At 36.5% G+C, this 19,191-nt stretch overlaps 1 protein-coding gene across 3 annotated transcripts in view; it reads right to left on the minus strand.

Annotated features, from left to right (window-relative positions):
- MGAT4A (alpha-1,3-mannosyl-glycoprotein 4-beta-N-acetylglucosaminyltransferase A) overlaps positions 1–19,191 on the minus strand; it is a 151,948-nt gene that overhangs the window by 71,142 nt on the left and 61,615 nt on the right. For all 3 annotated transcript variants that reach the window (XM_072614605.1, XM_072614606.1, XM_072614607.1), the window contains 2 exons: positions 17,871–18,038; positions 5,364–5,504 (listed from right to left, as the gene is read on the minus strand). In XM_072614605.1, coding sequence (XP_072470706.1) covers positions 5,364–5,504; positions 17,871–18,038 — 309 coding nt within the window. The remainder of the gene's footprint in view (positions 1–5,363; positions 5,505–17,870; positions 18,039–19,191) is intronic.

Below are 19,191 nucleotides of genomic sequence, written 5' to 3' on the forward strand. Positions count from 1 at the left end.
TTTGAAAACTGAACAGACTGAATTGTCAACTCTTTCTGCCCATAATTTTTCCTCTCTAAAAAATTGCATATTACTTTAGAGTTCTTATACAAAAACTGATTCAACAAAATTTTATTGTACTTTCCTTTTGAAAAAGTCACAGGTCTCATATGTGGAGAAATAAGTAAATATAATGGACTTTACACAGGCTATAATTTGTTTAAATGCATTCTCATAAATTAAAAACATATTGGTTCAATGAAGCAACTACCAACTTACTAGAGCTACTTATCCAAAGGGTAATAATAAACTATTCAGAAGCAAAATGGAGAGAGATACAGAAGTTAGTCCTGAAGCTTTTAGTACTTAATATTTTTACCTGTTAAGAAGAAGCAGGGGGCGGAGCCAAGATGGCGAAGTAGAAAGACGCACATACACATAGCTCCGAACACACAAACCACAGAACGGCTAGAGGGGACCAACCCAGGGCGAATTCTGCACACAGAGACCACGGAATATTGGAGCGAGGGAGATTTCTGTTCCGGAGAGACCTGCAAACCTCTCGCGGGGGGTCCTTCGCGCCGTGGACTGGGCGCCGGGACGGGGAGCAGAGGGCAGCCCTGTCGCGGCCACGACACCGTGAGGAAAAGATCCGAGAGGGCTACGGGGACGGGATCTCCTGCGGCCACGCGGGACCCTCCACCCACAGAGGGACCTGCAAACCTCTTGCAAAAGGTCCGTCGCGCTGCAGACGCGGAGCCCAGCCTGGACCTGCGGCGGCAGCGGCTCCGAGAGGTACAGATCTGAGAAGGCTCCAGAGACGGGATCTCCAGCGGCGGCACAAGCTACCCCACCAACAGGTGACTGACGGGGGTAGGTGAGAGAGTCTCTTTGGCGGGTTGAGAGGGGAGTGGGGTGCCCCCATGGCTCAAGCCCCCCCAGGAGATAGAAGCTGAGAGGCGGCTACAGACAGGGGCTCCCCAAATGGACAGGAGCCTGGATCCATTGTGGAAGGTCTGTGCATAAACCCCCAGAGGGAACTGAGCCAGAGAGGCGGCCCTGCCCCTGACCACCTGAACTTAATTCCCACACTGAATAGCAGCCCTGCCCCCGCCAAAAACCCTAAGGCGGGAAGCAGCATTTGAATCTCAGTCCCCAAACGCTGGCTGGGAGGACCAGGAGGCGAGGTGGGTGTGAGGAGAACATTCAGAGGTCAGGTCACTGGTTGGGAAGAATGCCAAGAAAAGGGAAAAGAAATAAAACTATTGAAGGGTACTTTATCGGAGAAAAGACACCTCCTCCCTTCCTTTCTGATGGGGAGGAACAATGCTTGCCATCAGGCAAAGACACAGGAATCGAGGATTCTGTGTCCCAGCCCACCCAATGGGCTCGGGCCATGGAAGAGCTCAAGAGGAATTTTGAAAATCAAGTTAGAGAGGTGGAGGAAAGACTGGGAAGGGAAATGAGAGGGATGAGGGAGAAGCATGAAAAGCAGATCAGCTCCCTGCTAAAGGAGAACCAAAAAGTCTTGAAGAAATTGGCACCTTGAGAACTAGCCTAACTCAGCTAGCAAGGGAGGTGCAAGGGGCCAATGAGGAGAAGAATGCTTTCAAAAGAAGAATTAACCAAATGGAAAAGGAGATTCAAAAGCTCACTGAAGAAAATAGATCTTTCAAAACTGGAATGGTACAGATGGATGCTAAGGACTTTATGAGAAAGACAGATATCTCAGAACATACCGCGCAGATTCGAAAAATGGAAGATAATGTGAAATATCTTATTGGAAAAACAACTGACCTGGAAAATAGAATCAGGAGAGACAATGTAAAAATTCTGGGACTACCTGAAAACTATGATCAAAAGAAGAGCCTAGACATCATCTTCCATGAAATTATCAAGGAAAACTGCCCTGAGATTCTAGAACCAGAAGGCAAAATAAATATTCAAGGAATCCACAGAACACCGCATGAAAGAGATCCAAAAAGAGAAACTCCTAGGAGCATTGTGGCCAAATTCCAGAATTCCCAGGTGAAAGAGAAAATATTGCAAGCAGCTAGAAAGAAACAATTCAAGTATTGTGGAAATACAATCAGGATAGCACAAGATCTGGCACCCTCTACATTGAGGGATAGAAGGGAATGGAATAGGATATTCCAGAAGTCAAAGAAACTAGGAGTGAAGCCAAGAATCACCTACCCAGCAAAACTGAGTGTAATACTTCAGGAGAAAAAATGGTCTTTCAATGAAATAGAGGACTTTCAAATTTTACTGATGAAAAGACCAGAGCTGGAAAGAAAATATGACTTTCTAACACAAGAATGAAGAGAACCATGAAAAGGTGAACAGCAAAGAGAAGTCATAAGGGACTTACTAAAGTTGAACTGTTTACATTCCTACATGGAAAGACAATATTTGTAACTCTTGAAACATTTCAGTATCTGGGTACTGGGTGGGAGTACACACACACACACATGCACACACGCACACATACATAGAGACAGAGTGCACAGAGTGAATTGAAGAGGATGGGATCATATCTTAAAAAAAAAAAAAAATGAAACCAAGCAGTGAGAGAGAAATATTGGGAGGAAAAAGGGAGAAGTTATATGGGGCAAATTATCTCTCATAAAAGAGGCAAGCAAAAGACTTATTAGTGGTGGGATAAAGAGGGGAGGTAAGAGAAAAACATGAGGTCTACTCTCATCACATTCCACTAAAGGAAAGAATATAATGCACACTCATTTTGATAGGAAAACCTATCTCATAATACAGGAGAATGGGGGACAGGGGCACAAGCAGGGTGGGGGGGAGGATGGAGAGGAGGGCATGGGGAGGAGAATGCAATACAAGGTCGACACTCATGGAGAGGGAAAGGACCATAAGAAAATAGAAGTAATGGGGGACAGGATAGGATGGAGGGAAATAAAGTCAGTCCCATACAACACAACTAGTATGGAAATCATTTGCAAAACTAAACAGATATGGCCTATATTGAATTGCCTGTCTTCCAAGGGGAAGGGATGGAAAGGGAGGGAGCTAAAGAAGTTGGAACTCAAAGTGTTAGGACCAAATGTAATGTTCTTACCACTGAGTAACAAGAAATACAGGTTAAGGGGTCAAGAAAGCTATCTGGCCCTACAGGACAAACGAGAAGACGGAGACAAGGGCAGGGAGGGAGCATAGAGGAGAGAGCAGATAGGTCACAGGGGCAATTAGAAAGCTTGGGTTTGGGGGGGGGAGGGGATAAAAGGGGAGAAAATTTGTAACCCAAAATTGTGTGAAAATAAATGTTAAAAGTTAAATAAAAAAAAAAAAAAAGAAGCAGAAGAAAACTTGCTTCAAAATCAAGAAGATCTAGGTTCAAGTTATGGTAGCACCAAAATTCTAAGGCCCACTCCTTCCCTATCCACATGCAAGACAGACAAAGGTTTTATTAAAAGGCACTGAAGCTCTCAACATTTGAATGCTTCAGGGAAGAAGGGTTTAGGCCACCATTCAAGGACAAAAGCTTTAGGGTTCCATCTAGGCTACGATCACAGACTAAAAGTATGAACTTCACTAAGAAGCTGGGCTCAAATGAATCATTACTTTACCCTATAAAAATATTTCTCTCCCCATTCTAAATGTTCTTTTTATGTTCTCACTAAGTAAATCTCCTTTGGTTAACTATTATGGATCATGACTTGTCTAATTTCTTCCCAATATCAACCTAAACTACCAGGGAACTAACCTGACACAAGCTTAGTTCATCAAACAAGCTTTTCCACTAACATCTACTGGCTATTTGACTCTCACCAAGTCATTTAACCTCTCAAGGTCTCAGACAACAAGATGAGAAATTATAGCTGGGCTTGGCAAGTAAAGGGCAATTTCTTTACTAGAAGTTCCCTAAACCAAAAAAAAAAAAAAAAAAAATTGGTCTGGAGAGAAGGAGAGGGAGACAGACAGACCAAAGGTGTATTAAAAAAAATTACAGAGCTTCAATGAGATATATATTTTTTTATTAAATTATTTTATTCATTTTCAGTGTTCTACAATCACTTCCATATATCTTAGATTTTTTTCCTCTCCTTCCCTCTCCTTCCCCCCTTCTTCCCCACTCCCTCCCTGAGACAGTGTACAATCTTATATAGGTTCTACATATACATTTCTATTAAATACATTTTCACCTTAGTCATGTTGCATAGAAGAATTAAAATGAATGGGAGAAACCATAAAACAAAACAAAACATAATACAAAAGAAAATGGTCTGCTTCTCAATGAGATATATGTAATTTTACATTTAGTACACAAAAATTTATGAATTCTGTGTTCCAGGTAAAAAAAAAATGAGAATATCCCCAATAAACTCACAGACACCACTAAGACAGGACTGAAAATACATTTTAAAGTGGGAAGAGAATTTAAATGACCTCAGTAGGTTAGAGAAGGCAAGACAGGATAAAATTAGAGGTAAACATAAAGTAAGTATACATTCCTTCAAGACAGAGTTTGTGTCTTATTTTGATTTTTGTATCTTCACTGCGTTGACACAATGAGTGCTTCATAAATTTTTGTGGCACTGAAAACAGTAGCATACACCTCCGAATAAGAAACAGATAAAAAGATTGAAGATATAACTATAAGAAAGAATTAAGAGACACAAACTAAATGAAAGCAACAGTATTATTTTCAAAAAAGTGAACATGGATGCAAGAGCTAAGAATTAACCCTTTTAGTCATGATTAGATTTTTATTAAAATAACATATCTCAAGTTTATTTTCACATTTTGAAAAGAATGGTGAAGTTAAAGATGTAGAAAAAAATAATTAAAATAATTAAAAGAATGGAAAATAAATTGGATGAAAGGGATAACAGCTATCAAAGGACATAACAGCTGTTTCAGTAAAGCAATGAATGCTCCTAAAAACTATTTTTGGGTATGTGAAGTTTTTAGAGATAAAAACTGATTGCTTTTATAATCCACAGTAAAGTAAACAGAAGAAATGCTTCCATTTTAGTAAGAAAAAGTAAAGACAGACATAAGAGCAACCCTCATGAAATGACCATAAGAACTATTAAACATTGGAATAGGCTTCTAAGTATGGCTATGAAATCTTAATCTCCAAAATTTAAGAATCATCTTTTTTTTAATATTTCCCTATCATCCAAATCCTACAGCTATGAGTCAGAAGGGCCCTAATTCCTTTCATCTTCATAGAGGTTTTTTTTTTACCTTACCTAGATCTTGGAATTTAGCAGCTGATTTCAAGAGAGACAATTATAACTAAAGTGAAAACTTTAACTCTGAGTAGTCAGATAAAACCATAGCATATTTGAAAAGCCAAATTAAGATCCATACAAAAGAAATCTTTTTAGTAATTTTATGAAAATAAAGCGTACCTCTTGCTCTTCCAAAACCAATCTGCACAGCAGGTTGAAGGCTTCCTTCATTGTCCAATAAATGAGGCAAATGGTAATAAATATTTGGCACTTGAAGAGATTTTCTGTTCATTAAGTCTTTCAATAGTTTTAGGGTATTATCTAAAAAACAAAGATCACCATCAATCTACATAATCACTTTTTAAAGTTAATAGTTTCATGAATGAATGATAATAAAACCTTAAGTAAAAGTCATGATTAGATATACCAGAATCAGACTTACAAACTTTTCATTCCTAAATTCACACCAATTGAAGCCCCAGCTTAAAACAAGTTTTTTTGACTAATCTAAATGAAGCAATATAGACCAACAGAGAGAAAGAATATAGGATTTGAATACTTACCACTAACTGTTTAAATACTCAAATAGATCTGTGATTCTATCAATAAGGAGTGGAGCCTACCGATTTTAATGTTCATTCTAACAATGCAAATAGCAACTTATCCATGTCTTCTGTATGACTTTTATCAGTCTTCCATAAGTTCAAAACACAGTACCCTCCAATATGCTAGAATTCTTTCTCAATTTCCTCTGTAATCACAAAGCTACCAGTGGAAGAACTGGTTTGTACACATTATCCCTGGCCCTTGTCTAGTGACCAGCCTTTTTCTATCATATATATCCTCAATATTTTTCAGATTTATTCTTTTAAGTTCTTCATTGGTCACATGTTGAAGCCTACTCATATCCATCATGAATCTCTCCATTATTTTCTAAGCACTTTTAATCCTTTATAGACTGTAGGGTTCCAAGTTGTGAAACCATACAAAGACAGTGGTGTAATATGAGTACTAAAAAGATGGGTCTTTGTTTCTGGACAAAATTAGGATCAATCAAGTAGTTGCACAATTTCCTGAAGGCAATCCAGTTCAACTCTCCTCTTCATCCTGTTTAATTCAGGGCCTAACTCATCCATTACACTCTCTGCTACAGATATACATACTAATGGACAAGCTTTATAGGCTCTCCATACAGTTGCATGTCAAAATTTGAAATGTTAACATTCTATTTCCACTTGATCTTTCCCTATTTAGATAGTCAGGCCAAACTTCTCAGTTCTTACAGACATCTTCCAGGATTTTCTGCAATGTTAAGGAGCTTGTGAAATCAGCATGATGTCATGTGCAAACAGGAGCATCTAGAGGACACTCAAATTGTTTAGCTAGTTGGCAATAGGAGAACAACCTCTTTTTTGGCTACAATGAAAAGAGATGCTATAAATATTTTTATGTATATAGAACTTTTTCCACTTTCTTTGAATTCTTTGAGGTACAGATCTAGTAGTGAAAACCACTACTGCCAAGAGTATGTATGGACCTTGGAGTATCATTCCAAATTGCTTTCCACAATGGATGGACTAATTCGCAGATCCATTAACAATGCACTTGAATATGTTTCTCACACTTCCTTGAACATCTACTATTTTATGATTCTGTCATCTTTGCCAGTCTAACGGGAGTGAGGCAGATCCTTAAAAATTGCTTTCCTCTATTAGTGATTTAGAGCATTTTTATATGACTGATGAGAATCTGGATTTCTTCTTTTGGAAACTAAACCATTTATCAATTGAGTAGTAGTTTTCAGTCTTGCAAATTTGATTCCATTATAAACATATACCTATGTGTGTATACAAACACAAACAGAGATATATTTAATAAGATGCCTTTATCAGAGAATCTTGTTGCAAAGATTCTCCCCCAGTAACCTTTTTTTCTAATTTTTACATCAGGTTTGTTTCTGCAAAAACTTTTAAATTTTAAATATTTAAAATAATTATATTTCATGATCTTCTCTATCACTTGGTTTAGTCATGAACTCCTTCCCTATCCAAAGATCTTAGAGGTAATTTCCTCCTTGCTCCTCTAATTCATTTATAATAAATCCTTTTATATCGCAGTCATGTATCCATTTGAAATTCATCTTGGTGTATGGTATGAGGTGTGCATCTAAACTTAATTTCTTCCTGACAGTTATACAGTCTTATCAGGAGTTTTTGTCAATAGCAAGCTTTACTTCCAGTAATCAGGGTTTTGGGATTAATCAAACACTGTGTTACTGAGTATGTTTGCTTCTGTACATGGAGTACCTAATCTGTTCCACTGATCAACTGATCTTTTTTATTAAACCATTATGAAATCATTTTAAAGATTTAATCCCTTTAATAATTATTGCTTTGTAGCAAAGATTGAGATCTGGTACCGATAGATTGCCTCCTTTCTCACCTTTTTTGTCCATCTACATCTGAGATTCTTGACTTTTTGTTCCTCTGTGTCAGTGGTATAAAATTCAAATAGAAATGGGTATGTGTGGTTGCATACTGACTCGGAAAACCACAAAGTAACATTATATTGTATTTAATTTTGTTAAATATTTTCCAATTATATTTTAAGCTGGTTCTATTTAGGCTACTAGGAGTTTGACAACTCTGCTCTATAAGAATGCTATTATTTTTCTAGGTCTACAAAACATTGTTTGGATACTTTGACTGACACTGAACTGAATGAATAAAATCACTTCAGGTAGTAAGTATCATTTTATTATACTGGTTCCACCCACCTACAAGCAATACATTTTTCTCCAATTAGTTAGCTCTGTATTTCTTGAAAGAGGATTCTGTTCTGTTCTGTTCTACTTAGGGATATTTCTGCCTCTTTTACATTTGATATTATCATGTCAGAGTCCATAAATGTGATTCTACTGTCCCTGCTGGTGAAAATGTTATAAAAACCTTTCCAGATCTTTTCTATTTTACTTCTATTTGTTGTCTTTCATTTTCATCTGTAAATGCCTTTAGGATGGCTTTGCTTAATTTAACCTCTTGCCGAGAGTTTTTACAAACTCACTTTAACTCAATTGCTTTGAGGCAATATTATTCATAATCTTCCATTGTTCTTCTTTGTAAGATTTTTAAAACCAGTTTATATTCTAAACTAGTGTAGCATTAAATCACTGTCTTCCTTTGCCTGACTGGGCAGTATAGAGTTTTTGCTAACTATGGCATTTTTTAGGCCCCTTTGGTTTTCTTTTTAATAGCAAGTATTTAAACTTCTATGTCATTTCTACTATTAATCACCTCCTTTTTATCTTCAATAACTTGTTAAAATAGATTGAATTATTTCAACTGCATACTGTTTTTCTCATTCTTCTTCTGGCTTTATACTAATTCTAATATTTTATAATAAGTTGGCATTCTGAATATATAGCAACAGTTGTTTCAGGAATAACACCTACATCAATAATGATTTTCTCTTCTCTATTAAAACATAACAACTATCATTTTTATGATATTGCTTGTTGCTCACAATAGCTAGCAGTATCTCGGAATAAACCATTATGATGGATGACTTGTCATCTATAGTAGTATGCAGTCCATAAAAATACTAAACATCCTTAGCTAATTAAAATGTAACGCCACATAATTTTTAAGTAACTTCTCATCTTGCTACATTTCACTCCAAAAGTCCCAAAATAAATTGTGGAGAAGAATACTTTATTTAAACTGAGAGGTTCAATCCATTAAGATTAAGCAAGAAACATAACCAGGCAAATTTGGATTATGATTTTCTAATACTTTCATGTTATCATTAAAGCACGAGAAAACTTTTAATATGATGATAAAAGTTCAACAGTAAAAATGAAAAGTTTTTCATTTTCTCAGATTTGATACTAACTTTCCAAAAAAAACCAGTAAGAAGTATGAGCATTTAAAATAAGATAACACATTGGTAAAAAGGTCCACAATGTAATGGCATAACTTATCCCAATAGCTAAATAAGACAAAAGGCTTATCCTACAATATAAAATGGGGGAAAAATGATTAGCGGATATAAGACAAATGTAACAAACATTTATATCAGTTCAGTTATTAGAGCAATTACAACAAAATATAGACCATAGGGATTGGAAATGACAGGTAAAGGCTTCAACAGGTTCCTTTATGACCATTACTCACAATAAGAACATACAGTGCTATCCTTACTTTCTGTTCTTTGGCTTTTCAATCACATTTATAATCACCACCATCATAAGCTATATGATACCTCCAAATATAAATGAATTTGTATATGTATATATTACTCTTGGGATGGATAAGTGTTCATAAATATAAAACTTTCCATTATGTTGACAATGGAGTCACTGTCTTCTGGTATGGAAAATGGAAAGCAATAAGAAACGTTAACTCTAGTACAATACCACTACTTCCTCATACCCTTTTCGGTGGTAGAGAAGGTTGCCTTCAAGCAACAAGAAAGTGCAAGAAGGACTTTTTTATAAGTTGATATCTAATTTCCTCCAATTACATGCACAAACAATCTTTTAATATTCGGAGTTTTTTTAACCTAGAAAGATGTGCATGTACTGATGCTGAGTGAAGTGAGTGGAACCAGGAAAACATTCTACACAGTAACAGCAACATTTTGTGATGACCGACTTTGATAGGCTTCAGCAATACAATGATTGAAGCAATTTGAAAAGACTGGTGATGGAAAATGCTATCTACATCCAGAGAAAGTACTATGGAGTCTGAACAAAGATTGAAGTATGCCATTTTTCCTTTTTTTTTTCTTTTTGCTTCTTCCTCTCTAGTAGTTTTTCTCTTTGGTTCTAATTCTTCTTTATAACATGACCAATGTGGAAATATGATTAATGTGATTGTACATGTATGGGCTATATTAGATTGCAGGCCATCTTGGGGAGGGAATGGGGAAGAAGAGGGAGAAAATTTAAAACTCAAAATCTTACAAAAATGAGTGCTGAAAACGAAAAATAAATAAATAATTTTTAAAATTTGGGGTGTTTTGGAGTTCCAAATTCTCTCCCTGTGCAGTCATGCAAAAGATATTTCCATGTTACTCCAACTGTAAAAAAATAAAAAAAAAACACAAAGCAAAAAAAGAAAGATAAAAAAGGCAAAGAAAAAATATGCTTCAGTCTGAATTCAGACACCATCAGTTCTTTTTCTGGATATAGGAAGCATTTTTCATCATAAGTCCCTTGGAATTATCTTGGATCACTGTATTGCTGAGAACAGCAAAATCCTTCACAGTTCATCACCAAACAATATTGTTTTTACTATCTACCATGTACAATGTTCTCCTGGTTCTGGCCCGTTCCACTTTGCATCATTTCATCTAAATCTTTTCAGGTTTTTCTAAAAGTATCCTGCTCATCATTTCTTATACAACAATAGCATTTAATCAATCATATACTACAGCTTATTCAGCTATTATTCAGCATTCTCTCAATTTCCAATTCTTTGCTACCATTAAAAAAGCTACTATAAATATTTTGTACATACAGGCCTTTTTCCTTTTTTTAAAAATATCTCTGGGATACAAATCTAGTAACAACATTACTTGGTCAAAGGTTACGCATGGTGGTATGGCTCTTTGGTCATAGATCTGAATTGTTCTGCAAAATGGCTGAATCAGTACCCAACCTCACCAACAGTGCATTAGTGTCTAAATTTTACCACATCTCCAACATTTGTTTATCTTTTCTTTCATATTAGCCAATCTGACAGGTGTGGGATAGTAGCTGAGAGTTCTTTAAATTGCATGTTTTCCATCAGTAGTGATTTAGAGCATTTTTCTATGATTTTATTTTTATTATTTATTTATTTGCAGTTTCAACATTCACTTCCACAAAATTCTGAATTTCAAATTTTCTCCCCATCTACCCCCTCCCCCCCAGCCCAGCACAGTGTGTATTCTGATTACCCTTTCATTCAATCTTCCCTCTCTTCATTCACCATCCCTTCCTCTCTTATGCTCTTCCCTTCTATTTTCCTGTAGAGTAAGATACATTTCTATACCCCACTGCCTATATATCAGATTTCCTAGTTGCATGTAAAAACAATTTTTAACATTCATTTTTAAAGCTTCTCTCCCTTCTCCCCTCCCCACTCACCCTCATTGAGAAGTGATGCAATTCAATAAAGTCATAGTCATGCAAAACATTTCCATAACAGTCATGTTGTGAAAGACTAACTATATTTTCCTCTATCCTGTCCCACCGTCCATTTTTTCTCTTCTTTGACCTATCCTTCTACCAAAGGTTTTGTTTCTGTACCCCTTCCCTCAATCTGCTGTCCTTTCTATTATCCCCCCCCTTATCTTTTTTCCCCCTACTTTCCTGTAGGATAAGATAAACTTCCATACCCAATTGAGTGGGTATGTTATTCCCTCTTGAAGCCAAATCTGATGAAAGAAAGGCTCACTTATTCCCTCTCCCCTTCCCCTTTGTCCCCTCCACTGTAAAAGCTCTTTCTTATCTCTTTTATTTAAGATGATTTATCACATTCTACCTGTCCCTTTCTCCTAGTACATTCCTCTCAACACTTAATTTTCTTTTTTGGATATCATCCCTTCATATGCAGCTTATCCTGTGGCCTCTGTCTCTCTATCTCTCTACATACATACATACACACACATATTCCCTCCAACGATCCTAATACTGAGAAAGGTGTCTCATGAGTTACAAATATCATTTCTTCCATGTAGGAATATAAACAGTTCAACTTCAATAAATCCCTTAAGGTTTCTCATTCCTGTTTACCTTTTCATGCTTCTCTTGATTCTTCGCTTTAAAAGCTGAATTTTCTATTCAGCTCTGGTCTTTTCAACAAGAATACTTGGAAGTCCTGTAATCATTGAAGTTCCATTTTTCCCCATGAAGTATTATACTTAGTTTGGCTGGATAGGTGATTCTAGGTTTTAATCGTATCTCCTTTGACCTCTGGAATACTATATTCGAAGCCCTCTGATTCCTTAGTGTGGAAGTTGCTAAATCTTGTGTTATCCTGACTGTGTTTCCACAATACTTGAATTGTTTCTTTCTGGATGCTTGTAATATGTTCTCCTTCATCTGGAAACTTTGGAATTTGGCTACAATATTCCTAGGAGTTTTCCTTTTGGGATCTTTTTCAAGAGGTGATTGGTGGATTCTCTTTCTATTTCTAGTTCACCCTTTGGTTCTAGAATATCAGGGCAGGTTTCCTTGATAATTTCTTGAAAGATGATGTCTAAGCTCTTTTTTGGATCATGGCTTTAAGGCAGAGTTGAAAAATTTTAAAATTATTTCTCCTGGGTCCATTTTCCAGGTCAGTTGATTTTTCCAATGAGACACTTCACATATTTTTTGATTCTTTTGGTTTTGTTTTGTAATTTTGATTTCTCACAAATTCATTAGCTTTCATTTGCTCCATTCCAATTTTAAGGAATTATTTTCGTCAGTGAGTGTTTGGACTTCTTTGCCTCATTGACTTTTCGGACCTCTTTTGTCATTTGGGTTAGTCTAATTTTGAAGCTGTTATTTTCTTCAGCATTTTGGAGATTTCCTTTTAGCAAGCTGTTGACTCATTTTTCATGATTTTCTTGCACCACTCTAATTTCTCTTCCCAATTTTTCCTCTATGTCTCTTACTTGACTTTTAAAATCTTTTTTTGAGCTCTTCCATGGCCTAAGACCAATTCATATTTTTCTTAGAGGCTCTGGATGCAGGAATTTTAGCTTTGTTGTCTTCTTCTGGATGTATGTTTTGACCTTCCTTGTCACCAGTGATGTAAGAAAATACCTCTTCACTGAGAAAGTAAGGATCTATAGTCTTTTTTTCCATTTTCCTATTTTTCCAGTCAATTACTTGACTTCTGAGCTCTTTATTAAGTGGAGGACTCCAAAAGCAGCCTCCACTTCAGCACTAGCTGTCGCCACCCTGGGACTGCAGCTAGAATCCACTCCCCTCTCAGCCAGGTGAGAGACCTTTCCCACTGACCTTCAAAGCTGTCTTTGGTGTTTGTGGTTGAGAAGTCGGGAAACTGCAGCAACCACCAGCAAATCAGTCCCCTAAGGCCTGCTCCAGCTCCATCCACACTGGCGCAGCCCATGCCAAACTGTGTTCCACTCTCAGCCTGGTGTGACAGACCCTTCCTGTTGATTGTCTTGGGCTGGAAATTTGCTTCAATCTGTCATTTTGTGGCTTCTGTTGCTCTAGAATTTGTTTAGAGTCATTTTTTACAGGTTCTTTAAGGGATTTTAGGAGAGAGCTCGAGCAGATCCCTGCTTCTACTCTGCCATCTTTGCCTTTTCATATGATTACAGATAGCTTTGATGAGTTTGTCTGAAAACTGTCTGTTGATGGCCTTTGATCATTTACCAATTGAGGAACGGCTCTTATTTTTATAAATTTGACTCCGTTCTCCTATATATTTAAGAAATGAGGTATTTTCACTGTTACAATTACTATGAATTTCCTTTCATCCTATTTTTCCCCTTGTTTATCCTACTCTCTCTCCTTTCACCCTGTCCATCCTCAAAAGTGTTTTGCTTCTGTCTTTTACCTACCCAAATCTGACCTACCTTTTATCACACCCTACCATCTCCCCCTTCTCTTATCCTTTTCCCCTCCTACTTTCCTGTAGAGTAAGATAGATTTCTCTATCCAACTGAGCATTTTTGTTTTTCATTCTTTGAGCCAAGTCTCATGAGAGTAAGTTTCACTCATTCCCCCCAGTCCCAACATTTCTCATCTTCCCCTGCACCTTTCCCTTTCCCCTTCTCCCAGTGCATTGCTCTTTCTCATCATTTAATTTTATTTTTTTAGATAATCATATTCAGCTCACAGCTGTACCCTCTATGTATACTTCTAATTGCCCTAATAATGAGAAAGTTTTTAGGAGTAAGAAGTATCATTGTCCTATGTAACAATGTAAACAGTTTGACCTTATTGAAATCATTATGATTTCTCTTTCCTGTTTATCTTTTTATGCTACTTTTGAGTTTTTTTTATTTCAAAGCAAAAATTTCTATTCAGTTCTGGTCTTTTCATCAAAAATGCTTGAAAATCTATTTACATCACTGAATGTCCATTTTCTCTCTGGAGGAATATACTCAGTTTTGTTGGCCAGGTGATTCTTGGTTGTTATCCTAGCTTCTTTGCCTTCCAGAATAACATATTCCAAGCCCTGCAATCATTTAAAGTAGAAACTGCTAAATCTTGTGTTCTCTTTGACTCTGGCTCCACGATATTTGAAATTGTTTACTTATAGCTGTTTGAAATATTTTCTCCTTGGCCTGGGAGCTCTGGAATTTGGTTATAATATTACTGAGAGTTTTCATTTTGGGATGTCTTTCAGGAGGTGATTGGTAGATTCTTTCAACTTCTATTTTACCCTCTAGCTTTAGAATATCAGGGTAGTTTTCCTTGATAATTTCTTGAAAGATGATGTCTAAGCTCTTTTTTTGTTCATGGCTTTCAGGTAATCTGATAATTTAAAAATTATCTCTCCTGGATCTATTTTCCATGTCAGCTGTTTTTCCCATGAGATATTTAATTTTGTCTTCTATTTTTTCATTCTTTTAACTTTGTATTATTATTTATTGATGTCTCGTAAGGTCACTAGCTTCCATGTGCTCAGTTCTAATTTTTAAAGGAATTCTCTTCTTCAGTCAATTTTGTGCCTCTTTTTCATTTGGTCAGTTCTGCTTTCTATAGCATTCTTCATCTCATTGGATTTTGCACCCTTTTTTTTTTTTTGCCTAGTCTGTTTTTTAAGGTATTATTTTATTTAGTATTTTTTGCACCTCCTTTAACAAGCTGTTGATTCTTTTTTCATGATTTTCTTGCATCACTCTCTTTTCTCTCCTCAGCATTTCCTCTACTTCTCTTACTTGATTTAAAAAATCCTTTTTGAGCTCTTCCATGGCCCAAATTCACATTTTTCTTTGAGGCTTTGCATGTAGTAGTTTTGATTTTATTGTTTTCTGAATGTACTTTGATTTTTACCACAGTAACTTTCTACAGTCAGGACTTTTTCTGTTGTTTGCTCATTTTTCCAGCTTACTGACTTTTATTCACTTTTATCTCTATGCTAAAGCGGGCCTCTACTTCTGGGGTAAAAGGTGCACTTTCCCAAGCTCCAGGGCTTTTGTGCAGCTGTTTTCAGAGCTAGTTCCGGGGCTGTATAGGCTTTCAGTTCTTCAAAGGTGGTATGATCTAAGGAGAAGTGTGTTTACTACACTCTTGGGACATGCTCTGGTCTGTGAGTGACCACAAGCACTTTCTTCTACTTTGTTACTGTGACCAGGTCCCTGCTTCCCTGCAGCAGCAAGCTCTGCATGCTAGTGCTCCTCTTTGCCCTAACACTGCCATCAAGGACTGCAACCTGGATCCGAATATGAGCAATGAAACAGAGTCCTGCCCCCAGTGCCAGCAAAGGGACCCTTGTAATCTCCTTCCAAGTGATTGGCTGACTCTCTTACCATCTATGAGCTAAGAGCTCCAGCCAAAGCCATTGCTGATTCAGTTGTTCCCAAGGCAAACTACTGATTTGCTGGTGCTGGGTCTGTGCTGGCATGGCTTACACTAGACTGCCTTCCACTCTCACCCCAGTGCAACAGATCTTTCCTGCCAACCTCCTATGTTTTCTTGGTCTGGAAAACTGTTTCAATGCATCTTTTTGTGGGTTCTGCCACTTTAGAATTTGTTTTGAGGCAGTATTTTAAAGGTATTTGGAAGGAATGTGGGAGAAGTCAGATGAATGCCTGCCTTCCCTCTGCCATCTTAGCTCTGCCTACCAAGAAAGACTGTTTTTGCTTTGCTTTAAAGGTATGTTGTAGGCTGTAGCTCAAAAGAAGAATCCTGTCAATCCAAAAACAATGTGTTCCACGGGGTAGAGAAGCACTTAGAGCCACTCAAAACAAATGTTAAAATGCAAATGTAAAATTGCCTTTGACTAAAACTAAGCAGAACAAAACAACAAATCTACAATAGGTATTTTTAAGACATTAAGAAGTTGGCCTTAAAAATCCAGTAGGATCTAGACTATTTCCTGCTTAGATCCAGGTCTGTTTATGCCATTTAACTTAAATTAGGGCTAATTGTTTGTAATGGCAAGCAAAGTAGGATCTTTTGCTGTTTGAGTTTTAGCCAATCAAGTGCCTTTGACTGAGTCTTGCCTTTGATTGAATCAATCAAGAGTTTTGATTAGAAACAGTATGTGTGTGTGTGTATATATATATATATATGTATGTATATATATATATACACACGTATATATGTATATACGTGTGTATACGTATACATGTGTGTATATACATACATATACATATGTACATGTGTATATGTATAAGTATGTATGTATATTGTAGAGAGAGAGCAGTCAGAGGCAGGGCCAACAGAGAAGAGACCATGAACAGGCTTCGGGAACTTGCTTGTGGGGAGGCCTAACAGAAAGAATGTTTGTGATGTCAAAGCCCCGTGTATTGATCTGTGTTGATTTCTCAGAGATAAGCCCTATCTGTCGGTCTGTGTTAATTTCTCAGACAGAAGTCCTGTCTGTTGGTCTTTATAAGTAAATTGAGATGATGGCACTGGTAATGTGTATAAATATTGTTATAGCCCTGTTAAGCTTTGTTTTCCTAGAAATAGGGCAGAGTTTGGGGTAGAACAGTCCCCATGGGCTAAGACAAGGAATAGTTGCAGAGAACTGCCTGTGTGTGAATCCAGGCAAGAGCTAGGAGCGGCTGGCTGATGGAGGAGAAGCCATGGGCTTTGTAAGTCAGCCTCGGGTCAAGATGAGAGAGGACTTTACTTAGACACTGTGTATTGATTAAGAAGACTGTTCTTATTGTGGCTAGGAATGGATGGTGTGGTATTTTGAAAAACAACTTTACTGGGATACTTGACATTGGTTAAGGATGTTGCTATTGTTATGATGTATACATACACACACATATATGTATATACATATATATACATGTATAATGATATGTTTTACTTAAGGATGTTGCTAGTAATATTACACTTTACTTTACTGAACAATGTTTACTTTATTACAGAATAAAGAGTTCATTATACTATGCGATTAGACTCCTGAAATTATTCACAGCAGCAGTCCTCAGGTGTACTGCTGTGATTGGCTTTACATGGTTTTATTTAGTCCAGAAGCCCTAAATATAGGATTTTCCTACCTTTGAAGGAGCCATCTGGGTTTTGAACATAGGTTGCAATGCTATCATGCAAATATAAAAATTACACATGCATTATAATATAAAATATATAAAAATATAAAGTAATTCTTCAAGCAATTTAATAACTTCATACTGTACTTCAAAAAGGGAAACAAAACCAAGTTTCATTTTCCTGCTTTCAATGTAAACTCTACTGCTATAATTTGCCTTTATATGCTCTTAAACAATTTTAACTAATTGTTAGGACAAGTTTTTAAACTTCCCCACAATAGGATGAAGATCTGTGATGATACTGTTTTTCCCTTTAACTACTAGCTTCCCAGGGAAGAATAACAAAAGCTGACTTTATGTGACATTATACACCACATAAATCTTTATAGCATAGATTGATGAGTAATATTCTACAAAATTTCAGTTCACCTTTATTTTAAAACACATTAACATCCTGCAAGCTATTTCCAAAATTTTTAAGAACCTATCAAAAAATATTTATTGTACCTGAAAAATTACTTGATGCAGCCTTGGTTCCATTTGTTTCTGCTATTACACGTCTGAATTGTTCTAAGATTGTATTTAATTCAGAAGAACGCTGCAAGATTCTATGTTCAGCTATACGGAGACGTTGTTTCAAGGCATGAAATTCTGGCTGATATGCAATCAATTTTTCTAGAAAGAAAAATATTTCTAATTATTTCCTTTTAAAAGCAAAAAAAATCAAACACTATAGACAAAACAGAAAAATTGTAGAACCCAAATAATCACAATTTCATTAGTTAAGAAATTTCACAAGTTCATTGGTGTACACTTAAAAGACAGAATCATACAAATACACTCTTCTTTTTGCTTTGTTTTAAAGGTATTTTGTAGGCTGTAGCTCAAAAGAAGAATCCTGTAAAGCTATTAATTAAAGCTATTAATAGCCTGACTGTCACAAATACATTTATAATAATTGAAGAATCAAAGTTTGACCTATGCAACTTCAAGGCATGTCAATGAGGTAAATCACTCCCCATTATGTGCCTCCATTTCCTCATCTCTAAAATGAGCTGGAGAAAAGAAACAGCAAACCAACTCTCTATCTTTGCTGAGAAAATTCCAAATGGGGTCGCAGAGAGTTGGACACAACTGAACAACAACATGTTGTTGAAATATAATTATTTTATATATTATTTTTGTTGTTCAGTTGTATCTGACTCTTCAGGACCCCATTTGGGGTTTACTCAGCAATGATATTGGAGTGGCTTGACATTTCCTTCTCCAGCTCATTTTACAGATGAGGAAACTGAGGCAACAGGGTAAGTGACTTACCTGGGGTCACACAGTAAGCATCTGAGGTTGAACTTGAACTCAGAAAGATGAGTCTTCTGGACTCCAGCACTATATCCATTGCACCACCTAGTTGTTGGTTTCCTTTGCTCTGATCATTTGGCTCTGATTTAATACGTGTAGATCTTTTCATAATTCTCTGAATTTGACATATTCATCATCTTAAAGGATAGGAATATTCCAATACAAGCATGTATCACAGTTTCTATAGTCATTCCCCAGTGGACAGGCATCTACTTTGTTTACAAGACTTTGCTACCACAAAAGGCGCTGCTATTAATATTTTTGTGTGTGTGAAGACTTTATTTTTATTAATAGTCACCTGGTAATATAAATCTAGTAGCAGAATTTTTGAGCCAGAGAGCATGGACTTTTTAGTCACTTTATTTTCACAATTTCAAAGTGCCAACCAAAATGGTTAAATTGATTCACAGCTCCCTCAACAATGCATTAGGTGTGTATATCTTCCCATAACTTCAACAACACTGACTAT

The sequence above is a fragment of the Notamacropus eugenii genome, chromosome 5 (genome assembly GCF_028372415.1).
Source record: "Notamacropus eugenii isolate mMacEug1 chromosome 5, mMacEug1.pri_v2, whole genome shotgun sequence".
NCBI classification, from domain to species: domain Eukaryota; kingdom Metazoa; phylum Chordata; class Mammalia; order Diprotodontia; family Macropodidae; genus Notamacropus; species Notamacropus eugenii.